The sequence below is a fragment of the Acanthopagrus latus genome, chromosome 2, assembly GCF_904848185.1.
Source record: "Acanthopagrus latus isolate v.2019 chromosome 2, fAcaLat1.1, whole genome shotgun sequence".
NCBI classification, from domain to species: Eukaryota; Metazoa; Chordata; class Actinopteri; order Spariformes; family Sparidae; genus Acanthopagrus; species Acanthopagrus latus.
In genome coordinates this window covers 13,415,726-13,430,556 of record NC_051040.1, presented here as the reverse complement: position 1 = coordinate 13,430,556, position 14,831 = coordinate 13,415,726, and the positions used below count along the sequence as shown (strand labels likewise).

General features: G+C 40.2%; 2 protein-coding genes across 2 annotated transcripts in view; both read left to right on the top strand.

Annotated features, from left to right (window-relative positions):
• The window catches only part of LOC119030352 (zinc finger MYM-type protein 1), a 30,030-nt gene extending 19,153 nt beyond the window's left edge, over window positions 1-10,877 (top strand). The window contains exon 2 of the mRNA XM_037117875.1: window positions 10,604-10,877. The gene's annotated coding sequence lies outside the window, so the exon portion shown is untranslated. The remainder of the gene's footprint in view (window positions 1-10,603) is intronic.
• An 832-nt stretch (window positions 10,878-11,709) lies between these two features.
• gemin7 (gem (nuclear organelle) associated protein 7) lies at window positions 11,710-14,576 on the top strand. The gene is made up of 2 exons (XM_037088009.1): window positions 11,710-11,865; window positions 13,201-14,576. The coding sequence occupies exons 1-2, from the start codon at window positions 11,850-11,852 to the stop codon at window positions 13,596-13,598; spliced, it is 414 nt and encodes a 137-aa protein (XP_036943904.1). The 5' UTR covers window positions 11,710-11,849; the 3' UTR covers window positions 13,599-14,576.
• Window positions 14,577-14,831: the final 255 nt, after the last annotated feature.

Below are 14,831 nucleotides of genomic sequence, written 5' to 3'. Positions count from 1 at the left end.
GTTACAGGATGCCATCAAAGCATTTCCTACTGGTAGGGCGGCTGGACCAGACGGGTTTGGGCCAGAGTTTTACAAAGCTTTCTATGATCTCCTTGCTCCTATCTTGCTGCGAATGATCCAGGACACATTTAAAAACAAGAGGCTCCCATCCACTCTTAGTGAAGCAAACATCTGTGTTCTATTAAAAAAAGATAAAGATGAAACAGATCCTGGCAGTTACAGGCCCATTGCTCTCTTAAACTATGACTTAAAAATAATCACAAAAGTGCTAGCAAACCGCTTGGGCAAGCATATAGCTAGTATTATCCACCCAGACCAAACTGGTTTTATCCCAGGCAGGTACTCCTTCTGTAATGTCCGCAAAATCCTCAATATTTTATATGCCACCTATGGCAAAAACGACAGAGCTGCCATGTTATCCTTAGATGCTCATAAAGCGTTTGATATGATAGAGTGGCCCTATCTAATCGCGACATTAAGGAGGTTTGGATTTGGCGAAACATTCATAGAATGGGTTAAAATATTATACTCTGATCCAAAATCCTTCATTCTTACAAATGGAGATAAATCTAGTCCGTTCTGGGGCGCCGCATAGCTCAGTCGGTAGCGCGCGCGACCCATGTGCTGAGGCTCTGCAGCGGACCCGGGTTCGACTCCCGGCCCGGGTCCCTTTGCTGTGTGTCACTCCCCGTCTCTTACCCTGTTTCCTGTCTATCTCTTCAGCTGTACTATCAAATAAAGCCAGAAAGGCCAAAAAAATACTTTAAAAAAAAAATCTAGTCCGTTCTCCTTGCAATGTGGTGTGCGCCAGGGGGACCCACTGTCTCCCTTGCTGTTTGATATCGCACTGGAGCCGCTGGCACTTGGTATTAGAGGTCATCCAGGCATAAAGGGCATCAGGTTAGGCGACATTGAGACTCGAGTGACCCTTTATGCGGACGACCTCCTTATTTGTTTGACCGACCCGGCCGTTTCTATCCCCACCCTACTGGATTACATAAATTCCTTTGGGAAGATTTCTGGTTACACCATTAATTGGCAAAAGAGTGAATTTATGCCCCTAGTGGATCATTTTACCGAGGACTTCCTGGGTAGGTTGCCTTTCAGAGTAGTGAAGGATCGTTTTTCTTATCTAGGACTGAAACTGACCAGGAACTCAGAGCACCTTTTCAGATTGAACTTCACCGAAGCATTAGAGAAACTCAGTGCGAATATTGAGTCCTGGAGGACACTGCCCTTATCCATGATTGGACGGGTTAATGCTGTTAAAATGGTGAGCCTACCTAGGTTTCTTTATCTTTTTCAGAATCTGCCGGTGTACCTAAACGCGTCTTTTTTTAAGAAGCTTGAGTCTATTATACTGCCCTTTGTGTGGGGCTACAAATCACACAGGATAGCCAAGGCTCACCTACACAAACCTCTTGACAAGGGTGGCCTTGGTCTCCCTATTTTTAAACACTACTATTGGGCGGCTAACTCCAGGGCTCTTACCTATTGGAAAGGTGGGGGGGGACTGATTGATGGGAGCCCCTTGTGGTTACAACTGGAAGCCTCTGCGGCCAGAGACTTCTCACTTCCTGCCCTTCTCTTTTCTGGTTCTGCCCCGGTAGACAAGTCAATTAGACAAAATTTTACCCTAAAGCATTCTCTGCGAATATTGGATCAGATAAAGGTGGCCTGCCAGATTCCCAATGTTTCCATTCATGCTCCAATATGTCAGAATCATTCATTCAAGCCTGGACTGCTGGACAGGGTGTTTGGGGTCTGGAGGGAGAGGGGTATTAAAACATTTTTAGATCTGTACATTGACGGCAAATTTGCATCTTTTACTGATTTACGGACTAAGTTCAATCTTCCAAATTCCCATTTTTTTCGATACCTCCAAGTCAGACACTATGTTAAGGAAAATTGCCCACAGTTTGAATCCACTCCTACCACTCATCCCTTTCTTGAAAATCTCTTGCTCCCTCCGGACTCAAAGCAGCTGGTGTCGAAGTTTGTGACATGCTTTACCACTGCAATTCCCTCAGATCATATTAGGGATGCTTGGGCCAGCGACCTGAACTCAGAGATATCACAAGAGTTCTGGGAGGAGGCAATGTCTCAGGTCCATTCTTGCTCTATCAATTCCCGCTACAGGCTAATTCAATATAAGGTGATTCATAGATTACACTATTCAAAAACAAAGCTAAACCGCATCTTCCCATCGGTGTCTCCTGTATGTGACAAGTGTTCTTCAGCTGAGGGATCACTAGCGCATTTATTCTGGTTCTGCCCAACTCTGCATAGTTTTTGGACTGCAATCTTTGAGTGGCTGTCACTAGCGTATTCCACGGACATTCAGCCTAACCACGACCTGGCCATCTTTGGATGCTCTGTAACAACTACTCATCTACCACGCAATGTGCAGATGGCTTGGCGGACAGGAATGGTGGTGGCTAGGAAGCTTATTCTCCTGACCTGGAAGTCCACCACTCCACCTTGTTTTGCCCACTGGTTGAGAGAAATGCTGTCTGTTATACAGATGGAAAAACTTTGTATGCATAAACCCAACGCACAAAATCGATTTCAGAAAACATGGGGACCTTTTTTGGCACACTGTCACATCACCTGACAACCACAGGGACTTATCTGGCTATATAACTATGTAGTACAGTGTTGGTCTGGAGTAACTTATTCAGGCACTTTACCTTGCTCTTGAGACAGGGATATATGGATATTGCGATTTTTGATTTGTGAATGGTCTGGCAGCCCCCCTCTCTTTTTTTTTTTTTGGTGTCTGTGTTGTTTGTTTCCTCTCTTGTATGTCCTGTCATTGTCTTAAAAACGTGTAAACTATAAATAAAGTATTAAAAAAAAAACAAAAAAAAACCCAATAATGTTATATATGTTATATGTATATATATATATATATATATATATATATATATATATATATATATATATATATATATATATATATATATATATATATATATATATATATATTATGTATGTTTATATGATATTTATGCCTGGGACAAAGCTGTGGCCCAACAGACCTCCATTGTCATCCCTGGAGCTATGGTGTTAAATGGCTAAATGTACATTTAAAGGGAAATTCCGCCAATTTTATGCATTAAAGTGTTTTTACAAGTCTTTGGGAGTACTACTGCATACGTGGAAAGGCAGCAGTGTAAAGCCTTTTTTGGCTCCAGAGGAAGCCACTTGTAATCTGATAAATTACCTTGAGTGATGCTACTTGGTGGATAAGATGCATTGTGGGTAATGTAGACACCAGGTTCCACAAAAGGCTTCATGCTACTTTTTACTCATACACAGCAGTACTCCCCACAACCTGTAAACACATTCTAATGTGTAAAAACTTTGGATGTATGTTTAACCAACCAGGCATGTCAGCATTTTTTCCATTCAAGCGTCCATATGCTTGTAGCTTTGTAAGTGCATCAGACATCTTCTTTTAAGAATAATGAAATAAAAAATGTATGATGCACTCTTCAGAACACAAAGTGCTTCACCAAAGCAAATAAAACACATAGCGAATAAAACAGACCATTATGAAGCAAATAAAAGCACAGAAAAGAAATGAGCATGAGATCAAGTTTGCCACTTGGATCTCATCTGGCAGGTTGTTCTAAAAGTCCAAGAGCCCAAACGGCTAATGCTCTATCACCTTTGTGTCAGCCTATCAATCTGGGGCTTGAAACAACAAGGAATGATGCATTAAAGGATCTCAGGGAACAGGCAGGGAAATAGGGCAATATAACAAATAAGTTGGAAGCTGCCTTTTATTTATTTATAATTAATCAAAATAATCAATTCCATATTGAGGCAAATATCTTAATAGTCGAGTCATTTATTCATTCATTCATTCAACCAATCATCATCATTATTTTCAATGATGTTAAGAGCACGAATTGAAAAAAAGAATAGGTGCAAACATGTGATATCGAACCAGATACAAATTAAACTGAAAAAAATGCTTGACAATTTTCAACATTATATACATTATGAATATTAGAAAGACTTTATTTATCTCCCAATGGGGGAACTTCATTTGTTACAACAGCGCAAGATACAACAAGTTGAAGGAAAAAGGCATCAGACAAATATGCATACAGCTGAACACAAATTAAGGTCAGGAAGTGCTTGAGTCGGATGCTGTGGGGATGAATGATCTGCGGTCACAGTCTGGTGGGAGGTATTTTCCATGACTGTTGTCAGCTTGTCTAACATCTTCCTCTCACCCACCACCTCTATGGAATCCAGTGGACATTCCAGGACAGAGTTGGACCTCCTGAGTAATTTGTTTAGTCTCTTTATTTAAAAAGATTTATCTATCCAACCATCCATCCACCCATCTACCAAGCTCTTTAACTGTGTTAACTCTATGTTAATCTATATTTGGCAATTTCCCTTGACCTAAACTTGACCAAACTATGCCGACTTCAATTGTCCTTGTGGTTTCCCAGTCTTGGCTCCTCACATCACCAGTCCAAAAAATATTGTCTAAGAAAATCAGGCGACAGACGAGACTGCTTAATTTGCTACATCATCTCTCATTATTCAAGGGATTTTTTTTTTTTCAAGGGATATTTGTGATTCAAGTGTTGTGACTGAGCAGCAAAACCCACTCATCCAACACACATGCTGTGGCAACACTAACTTTCTAACATCATTAATCTGTCTGGAGCACTCAGGCCATTCACTGCCCAAGGATGTGTGCAGATACTACAATCCCCAAGGTACTAATGCTACCAGAGAAGTTCCTCCTTCACATGTTAATGACATCCTAGGCACGTGAACAACCTTTCTGGAATGTTTGCATCTCTGCTTCTGTTGAGAGCATACGTGCAGTGATCCATGAGCATTCCTTCATTATTAAAACCTGTCCTGTGTTTAAACATGCATGTAATTAACTCAGAATAGTGACATTATTGGCTACTCTTTTGGTAATATATTCCAAAGTAGGATAGTTAAGTTGATAATCGTTTAAAAACAACTTTAAGCTGTCAGTTAAAGGCAACATGAAAAGCACCGGTGACCAGCAACATAAATAAAAACTCCATATTCAGGCATTTTCAGGCCACCTTTTTATACACAAGTCCTGTTTTCTGGGAAATCATTTTATGAATGTATGTGGGCAGGCACAGGGCGTCAAGTTTATCAGCATTCCTTCACACAGAGAGTTACAACATGAATCCACGGGTCCATGGGCTCACACTTGAAACTTGAAATGCAACAGTAGGAAACCATTACTCCAATATGACATCATTTTAATCAGTGCAGTTGCAGAGGCATTGTTTTCTGTTCATGCCTATCGTCTTGCCAGCTGTGCATGGTGACGTATGTTTCTCTGTTGCCACAAGTTTGCTTTTAATATAAAGTGTGAAAGAAGAGCTGATCAAACACAAAAGATAAAATGCCAGATGCAGTGGGGGATTTCAAGATGTTTCATCATCTTAATTTCATGCTATTCTGCTTCAGTCCTATTTTTATCTATCAGATCCCTTCCTCCATCTGCGTTTCGCCCTGCCGCAGTAATTGTCCTCCCCCAGTCCTTCCATGACGAAATTGAAAACATGTGAGACTGATTATTCCTGAGCAGTTTCATTTTTCATCAGTTTCAGTTTTCTCAGGGACATTTGGCCTAAAAATAGCTTTCAGTGTCCAGGGGACACCATAATTACAATCTGAGTTATTAAATGATGATTCCACAATCAGAATATCAATGAATACTCAGTTCACAGTATAAATACAGACTGCAGTTTCTTCTTCATGCTCAGCTTTTTGTCAAACAGGCGACAGACAGAAAATCCCAGACACAGTTTGAACTTTAGTGGGATTGAGGAATCACAAAAAAAACCAAAAAAAAAACAGAAGTTTAATGAGTATAACAGAGGGTGACTTTGAACGGAAATAAATAATCATGATATCAGCAGAAGCGTCACATCCCGACATGTCCAATGAGAGATAAAACTGTGAGAATGACACAGGAACTGAACTCAAACCACAAAACCAGACATCAAAGGATACACATCCAGCTGTTGGCATTTCTCCAGAGATCAGCCTTTATAAAAAAAATAAAATTAAGTGATCATCCAGCAGAACTTTTTGCTGTCAGCTCAAAGATTTTTAAACAGATATAAATGGCAGGATTGGTTATGATGTAGGACACAGACATCAGCTGGAATAATGCAGAGCACTATAACTGCAAAAGATATCTCATCTTTATTTTAAGCCATCCATGAATTTGTGTTCATCACAATCTAATTTCCAAGTGTAGGTCTAAACTCTACTCGCTATAACTTTAATCCCATAACATACAAGCGTGTCCGTTAACAGAGCATCAGCTTAACTTTCTTAAGTCCCTCCACACGTATTAGTTGTGTATTAGATATTGAATATATATAGATAATGGCATTTTGGGCATTAGTTCTTATTCCTCTGACATCTCTACAGCTTTGAAAGCTGTGTGGTCTCTGCACGTCTCTCCACGAACCCCTTTGTGGGTGGGACAGTGACGCAAGGAAAGGAAGTGAGGAACATGTGAAAACAATTCAAGCGAAACTCTCGCCAAAATGCAACCTAGGCTTTTTTTTGTGGTTGTATATGAGTCAGACTTTTGTGTAGAAGCATAATTACGACAAAAAAGGCACTTTTAAGATTTACCGTATTTTCATTTTCAATTTTTAAAACAGTACATGAACAAGGAGTTTTAAAACCTGTAATATAATATGATTTACTGCTCACAGGCCTGTAGAAAGTTGTGTATATGTTGGCATATACAGTATTTTGTGTATAACCAGCATTTGGATCCTGAAGATAAAAGGTGAAAGGTCCGAGGCAGGTCGCCAATAACCAAACACAACAAGTCTGGGATTAGCCACAGTGTTTTCCCACAGGGAGGAAAACGATCGTTTGCTCTGTAAACAACTCATTTTGCAGTTGTCCTTCATTTATTGTGTCATCAAAAAAATAAACAGCATGTTAACTGATTCACTTTTTTATGTTTTTGTTATTACAATAAACATGACATCACTGGAGTGCCTCTGAATGGTCTGAAGAAGAAATGTTGCAGCGGTTACTCTGGTGACTGGACTGGACACATCTTTAAATGAACATGACATAAATTGATTGTTTTACTGTCACACCATCTGTCTTCTCTGGCCAGTTTAGTGTTTGCCCAGGCTTAAGCTGCCCATAGACAGGAAAGGGATCGTCTGACTCCCATGATCCAACCCTACATATGTGTCTTGTCTAGTTTTCATTGAGAGAAATTGAACAGCAGATATAACAAACAGTGTGTGTGGATGTGAGATGTGGATGAAAGACAGCTTGTCCCCCTTTCATGCTGGACTAAGCAGTATTCATTCACAAGTAGTCACAGGTAATTACAGGCTCCCGTTCAATTTCCATGCAAACGCAACAGCCAGTAAATGCTGACTCTGAAAGAGAGAAAAAGTTGCACCGTTGCATTTTCACTGGCTGCCATGTCTCAACATGAAACCTGCCAGCAGCCTGATTGATACTGCACGTGGACAGTTCTCAGCAGTGACAGGAATGAAGCCAGACGCCTCACTCCTTGGCAACGTCCATGATCAGCTCTGGAAAAACAATGTGCCTAATTTAGAATTGTAGTGAATAAGATTTTTTTTAAAACAAGTGTTAAAGTGTTCTGGATCAGTTCTGACGAGATATATGATCTGATGCTTTCCACAGTTTTTCAGCCCCCCAAAAAAGGTACTTATTTGAATGATCTTGGCCATGTTTATTGAATCAGAGCCATTCATAGTGCAAAGGCCATTTTGACAGACCCTCATCACCATCAGTTGATAACAGCTGTTGGAGACAACTGAGATCAGGTGTTCCATCAGCTGTTAGGTTCCCCAACAAGCTGTAGGATTAGCTGCAATTGCACTTAACAAAGGACAGATGCATTCTTAGAGCTTTTTATTTTTCACTGTATATTTTCTTGATCTATGTTATATATTATACACTACCAGTCAAAAGTTTGGACTCACGTTCTCATTTCATGTTTTTTTTTCTTTATTTTCGTGACTATTTACATTGTAGATTCTCACTGAATGCATCAAAACTATGAATGAACACATGTGGAATTATGTAGTAAACAAAAAAGTGTAAAATAACTCAAAACATGTTTTATATTTCAGATTCTTCAAAATAGCCACCCTGTGCTTTGATTACTGCTTTGCACACTCTTGGCATTCTCTCAATGAGCTTCAAGATGAGCTTCGCCACCTGAAATGGTTTTCCAACAGTCTTGAAGGAGTTCCCAGAGATGCTGGGCACTTGTTGGCCCTTTTGCCTTCATTCTGCGGTCCATCTCATCCCAGTCCATCTCAATTGGGTTTATGTCAGGTGACTGTGGAGGCCAGGTTATCTGGCCCAGCACTCCATCACTCTCCTTCTTGGTCAAAGAGCCCTTACTGCTGCAGGATGCTGTGGTAGCCATGCTGGTTCAGTGTGCCTTCCGTTTTGAATAAATCCCCAACGGTGTCACCAGCAGATCATCCCCACACCATCACACCTCCTCTTCCATTCTTCACAGTGGGAACCATGCATGTAGAGACACGGGGGGTGGAACCAAGGATCTCAAATTTAGACTCATCAGACCAAAGCACAAATGTCCACTGATCTAATGTCCATTCTTTGTGTTTCTTGGCCCAAACAAATCTCGTGTGCTTGTTGCTTTTCCTTAGTAGTGTTTCTTTCAGCAGCTATTTGACCATAAAGGCCTGATTTGTGCAGTCTCCTCTATCCATTGATGTAGAGATGTGTCTGCTACTAGAACTCTGTGTGGCATTCATCTGGGCTCTAATCTGAGGTGCTATTAACTTGTGATTTCTGAGGCTGGTGACTCGGATGAACTTCTCCTCAGCAGCAGAGGTGATTCTTGGTCTCCCTCTCCTGGGGCGGTCCCCATGTGAGCCAGTTTCATCACAGTTTCACTCTTGATGGTTTTTGCGACTGGACTTGGGGACGGGGGGAAAAGTTTTTTCAATTTTCTGGACTGACTGTCCTTCAGTTCTTAAAGTAAAATAATATGAATTCTAACAGTTGTCAAATAGGGCTATCAGCTGGGTACCAACCCGACTTCTGCACAACACAACTGATGGTCCCAACCCCATTAAGAAGGCAAGAAATTCTACAAATGAACCCTGACAAGGCACACCTGTGAAGTGAAAACCATTTCAGGTGACTACATCATGAAGCTCAATGAGGGAAGGCCAAGGGTTTGCGGCGCTGTAAAAGCAAAGGGTTGCTACATTGAGGAATCTAAAATATGAAACATATTTAAAGTTATTTCACACTTTTTTGTTTACTACATAATTCCTGTGTTCATTCATAGTTCTGATGCCTTCAGTGAGAATCTACAATGTATATAGTCATGAAAATAAAGAAAAACCATTAAATGAGAAGGTGTGTCCAAACTTTTGACTGGTAGTGTATGTTATGTCACCATGTATTGTATCTGTTTAGGATGATGTGTACTGGTTTTGGTTGACAACTATTGCAAACCAAAGTGCCTGTCAGGGACAATTAACATTTCTCATCTGATCTAATCTAAACTGTTCCCGGATTTTCCAGCACATTTGTAATGACACAACAGGAAATAAAAAAAAACATAGAAAAGAGAAAAATCCTCTCTTGGCATTGGGAAATGAGTCAAATAGTTTATCTAGGTTTCACCCACATTTACAACACCTGCACTTACATGCTTATATTCCTGGTATTTGATTTACGTCATTATCACACAGAGAGCTGCAGCCTGTAGATACCATCTGCTCACAGCTGGCTGTTAAGAACCACAAAATAGAGTGATAGTAGCCTCATTTTAGATGCCTCTTCAGATTTAGTGTGGAAAATCATCATGTAGGGGCAGATATTCTGTTTGTATGCCTTGTTGGAGCCACAATCCATCATAACCCTCTCAAACCACCTGTGACTACAATAAGATGTTGGAACGACTTCCTGGATCTCGTGTCTCAATGGCTGTGGCACATTAGATATTGTGTGAGCCCACAAAACCGCAATGATTATAGTTTGTTTTCATACAGTCTGCGAGGGCCCTGCGATGAGCTGGCGACTTGTCCAGGGAGTACCCTGCCCTCGCCCTGAGACAAGGCTGGGATTGGCTCCAGCAGCAACACTCCGTGACCCCATGGAAAGGGATAAGCGGTTACGGATAATGACATGACATGACATACAGTCTGCACAAGGAGACTCTGAGTAATTTCTTTGGGGTTCAGCATTTGTGACATGTGGGTGGCTATGCATGTGTGGCTAGACTGGCCTTACAGTCATTTAAACCACAGAGAGTTTTTCTAGTAAAGCATATTAATGAACAACAGAAACATGAACACTCACACACACTGTCCTCTTCATATAGATTATATCAATAGATTATCATTACTTGTGCATCCATGCTTATGGAGTTGGTTGAGGTGGAGCTAATTTTGAGCTGTTTTGTATAGGATTGGAATCAGTCACAGATCATTATGTTGTTTGGTTGACACCTTCACACTGTTTGTTTGTCATTAAACTGGCCTGCCCTCCAAACGGGTCTGTTCCGGTTCAGGGTCAGGAAACAGGCAGGTTACATCAGTGACCCCTCACAACCTGGAGGGAAAGTGCTCAAGCTCCTCCACTCAGGTATGTGGTACAGTGCGCTGTACACCAAAACAACCAGACATAGAGACAGTTATTTTTACCCCAGGCTGCCACTGTGACAGTCACTTGATACTTTACGGTATCAGAAAAAACACTGCACAATAACCCCCTGCTCTTTTTTTGTGTATAAATGTAAATGCCTCTGAAAATGATTGTACATGTCGTCAACTGTAACCACTTTATTTTCAAGCGGTTTTTCAAGGGCGTTGTTGCTGTAGCCAATCCCAGCTGTCTCTGGGCGAAGGCAGGACACCCTGGCCAAGTCGCCAGCTCATCGCAGGGCCCTCACTGATGGCAGCTGCACATCAGGAGCAATTTGGGGTTCAGTATCTTGCTCAATGACACATCGACATGCAGCTCAGTTCATCCCGGGGGAGCCAGGATTTGAGCCAGCAACTTTTGCAATCACTAACCAACCTGCTCTACCCACTGAGTCACAGTCACAGTACATTATTGTACATACTATTCTTCTTTCAACACAAACTATTCTTATTCTTTTGATACATACATGGCTAATAAAGCTGATTCTGATAATGAACTATTATTATTATTATTATTATTATTATTAATAATATTATTATTATTATTATTATTATTATTATTATTATTATTATTATTAAAATGTTTAAAGAAAAATCTGCCAATCTTTACACATCACACAGATATGCCATGCAAAAAATGACACAGACATTTACAATAGTTGTAGATTATTCTTCAATAAATCAACTAATAGATTAATCAACTAATTGTTTTGAATGTAATAAGTCCTTGTGCAGCAGCCCCTCCCAACTGCAGCCAGTGCAGGAGATGTTCACCCCTCCATGTCCAGACTGCAAATGAATCGCGCATGCGCGATGCTGGGGATGGCTGATCCCGCCCTGATATAAATATAAAATTGTCTTGGTCTAAAATAAATCATTGCACTAAAATTAGTTCATAGTTCTACTGAACATGTTTTTTTTTTACTCACTTTTCGTCTCTCCCATGACGTCATTCCTCTCTCTTACCGCGCCCATATAGGCATGGCCAATTATGCAAAGTGAGTGATGACGTCATTTAGCTATTTTTAGGACAGCCAATAGCGACTTTCCTTACTGAGCAGTTAACAACAGTGAATCCAACGAGGAACAGGAGGACTGAGCGACAAACTGCTAATGCTGCTAGCAGGAGGTATGTGAGTGTGTAATTAAGCACCAGTGGGTTTAATTTAAACTTCAGGGCATCTTCAGTGAGACTTCCTCAATTTTTGAGCTACTGCTGCGAGGGAGAATACTTTTTATGCAGCCAAATCAAATGTTATTAGCTTTCATCCGAGTTAGCTATAGCAAAGCGCTCTCAGAAAGTTGCTAACTTTTAGCCAAGTTACTGTTGTTGTGTGTCTGCATTGTTGGACGACCTTTCCAGATGCTTTGTAGGCAGATATGTTTGATAATAGTTAACTACAGTGTCAAACACATCGGATGTTAGCTGTTCCTACAGACTGTAACAGCGGTTTAAGCTATAGCCCAAATAACTGGATGTTGTTGATACTTAACGTAACTTATCACCTACAGTTAGCTGGTGTTATTGGCACTCAAGACGTACACTATCATATCGAAGCTTGATCTTAGCTGTCAATGTTTATGCTGTTGTTAAACGTGTGTCTATATCCGTAATCTTCCAAAAACAGATCTAACAGTAATGTGTTTTTCATTCACAGCCCTGTTTCATGCGTATCATTTAAATGTTTAACATGTTAAAAATGTCCATCACAAGTTTACCAAATACACAAGATGAAATATTCAAGCTGCTTGCTTTGTCAGAACAGTTCAATTTCAAAGTTATTTAATTTATGTGACCGTGATACAAAACAGAGAAAGTATCACATTCACATCACATAAATAATCACATTGGAGAAGCTGGAAACATACTGATGCTTATTAAGTATATAACATTGTTGTGTGTGTGTGTATATCAATTTTTTTGTGGATCAACACATCTGTCTATGTGTAACTGAATTGAGTGCTTCAGGGTACTGTATGCTCATGCCAACATCATTTCAAATGCGTAGGTGAAAATGCAAAATCATTTTAAAATAAGAAATTAACACTAAAGAGTACAACAAAGATGTTTCAGCATTACGATTAAAGTCAGGTGTGGAGCTCAGGTAGTCATTACCTATGTCAGTATGCACACACTACTTACAATGTGAAATTAAAATCAATTTCATATATCACTCTGGTGCAATCAAATGCTTACCTCTGTACAATGATGTAGCTCATAAATATGATTATTAGTTAACTGAAATACTACTGTACATTTGTGTGTCTGTGAGCAGCGTGCAGGCATCCGTCTCTGTCAAAGTACTTGATTTGTTGTTAATGAAAATCACAGAAAACAAAAAAATCCGTATTTTCTATTATCTCTGAGAATGAATGTCAAGTGCGTGTCTTCAAAAGAGTACTTCTTTCTTTTTAGAAATGGTATTGCCCGTCTAGTATTAATGATATTTGTTTTTCTTGGCAGAAACACTCAACATGGCAACACCGGTGTCTGTGCTCCGCCTGCCAAAAGGACCCGATCCCAACAGCCGAGGATTTGATCCCAAATCTCCCCGCTTCATCGCCCTCTGTCGCACATCCATCCCCACTTCTGCTGCGTCAGAGGCAGATCCCGAGCAGCTGCAGCGAGAGCAGCATGCAAGATCTGTGCTGAGGGAGAGTTTCCTCCGATGTCTCCTCTCCATGAACAGCAAGAAGGTTCAGTTTCACATGCATGAGAAGGTGAAGGTGGAGGCCACGTTCGGAGCATCTGACATCGATGTGCTGAACTTTCAGGTGTCAGACCTTCACACTCCCATTGGGGTGCAAAAAGAGGCACTGATCAGGTGTCAGGATGTGATTTCATTCACTTTTGATCTATGAACACCTGGGACTTGTTGTTTGGGATAAGCAGCACTTTGAGTCTCATTTGTTGTTGTTGCAAGTGAGTTCTAATTTCAATACTGAAAAAGTTTGTACGTTGCTGTTTCCAGTCCTGTTAGCACTGTGTGACTGTAGTCAACGATCCAATTCTGACAAGCAGTCCTCATTTTCAGCACTAGAGGGAGCTGTATGCCTGTGTTTTAAGAGCGATGCAAAACCCTGAGAAGAGGGTTGTTCAGGTCTGCAGTGGAATTGGTTGATACCATTGAAAGAATTTTGACCAAAAAAGTATAGCTGTGATGATAATCTGCAGATGATCACTCATGCTTTGAGAATATGTATGCTGTCAAGAAAATCCTTAAATGTAGAGGCATTCCCTGTTTGTTTTCCTTCTGCTGTTACAGCCTGATTAGTTCTGAAAGGCATGTTAAAGTCCATGAAGTCAAATTTATCATTATATCTACATGCTCTACTCCATGAGGCAAAAAGAGGTACCATCTGTTCTGCTGCTTGATTTAATTGTTCAAGTGAAGAGAGTGAAATGTTGCACTTAAAATGTTGTTTTTGGTTAACTGCTTTTGTAATTGAATGTTTATTTTGTATTCTGTTTACAAAAATTATGACTTTGTTACAAATAAACTAAAGTTGTTTTTTTTGCAAATAAGACCTGAAAAGATTTATTTCAGATAAATACTGATGTTGCTAAGAAAAGAAGGTTAATTGATGTGTGTTACCTCGACATTACTACATCCATCAAATCTTTATCATATATTACATTATCATTTGAAAAACAGTATTACTATATTTCATTAGTGTTTTTTGTAGCTGTGGTTGCTTTCTGTTTCTTTGTAGTAGTTTCGTCTCTAGTCATAGTTATGTCTGTGTATTCGTCTTGTGTCCATGTGTCAGTTTTTGTCTGAGGTCGTTTTGTTACTCTTTGTAATTGTTTTGTGTCTCTGTGTGGTAATTTTGCATCTTTTTACGATGGTGTCTTCTTGTGGCCGTCTCATGCTTCTTTACGGTCATTTTGCATCTCCTGCAGCCATTTGAGTGACTTTCAACAGGAAATATTAAAGTCACTTCAGACAGAGTTTTAAGCTCCAGGGGCCCCATGACTACTTGGGCATGTGCCCAGTTGGCTTGTTCAGCAATCCATCCATTAATAGAGGAACCAGTAAACAGATCATAATGAACAATAAATTAGTTTTGTTTTCAGCCACAGACCCAAATCAT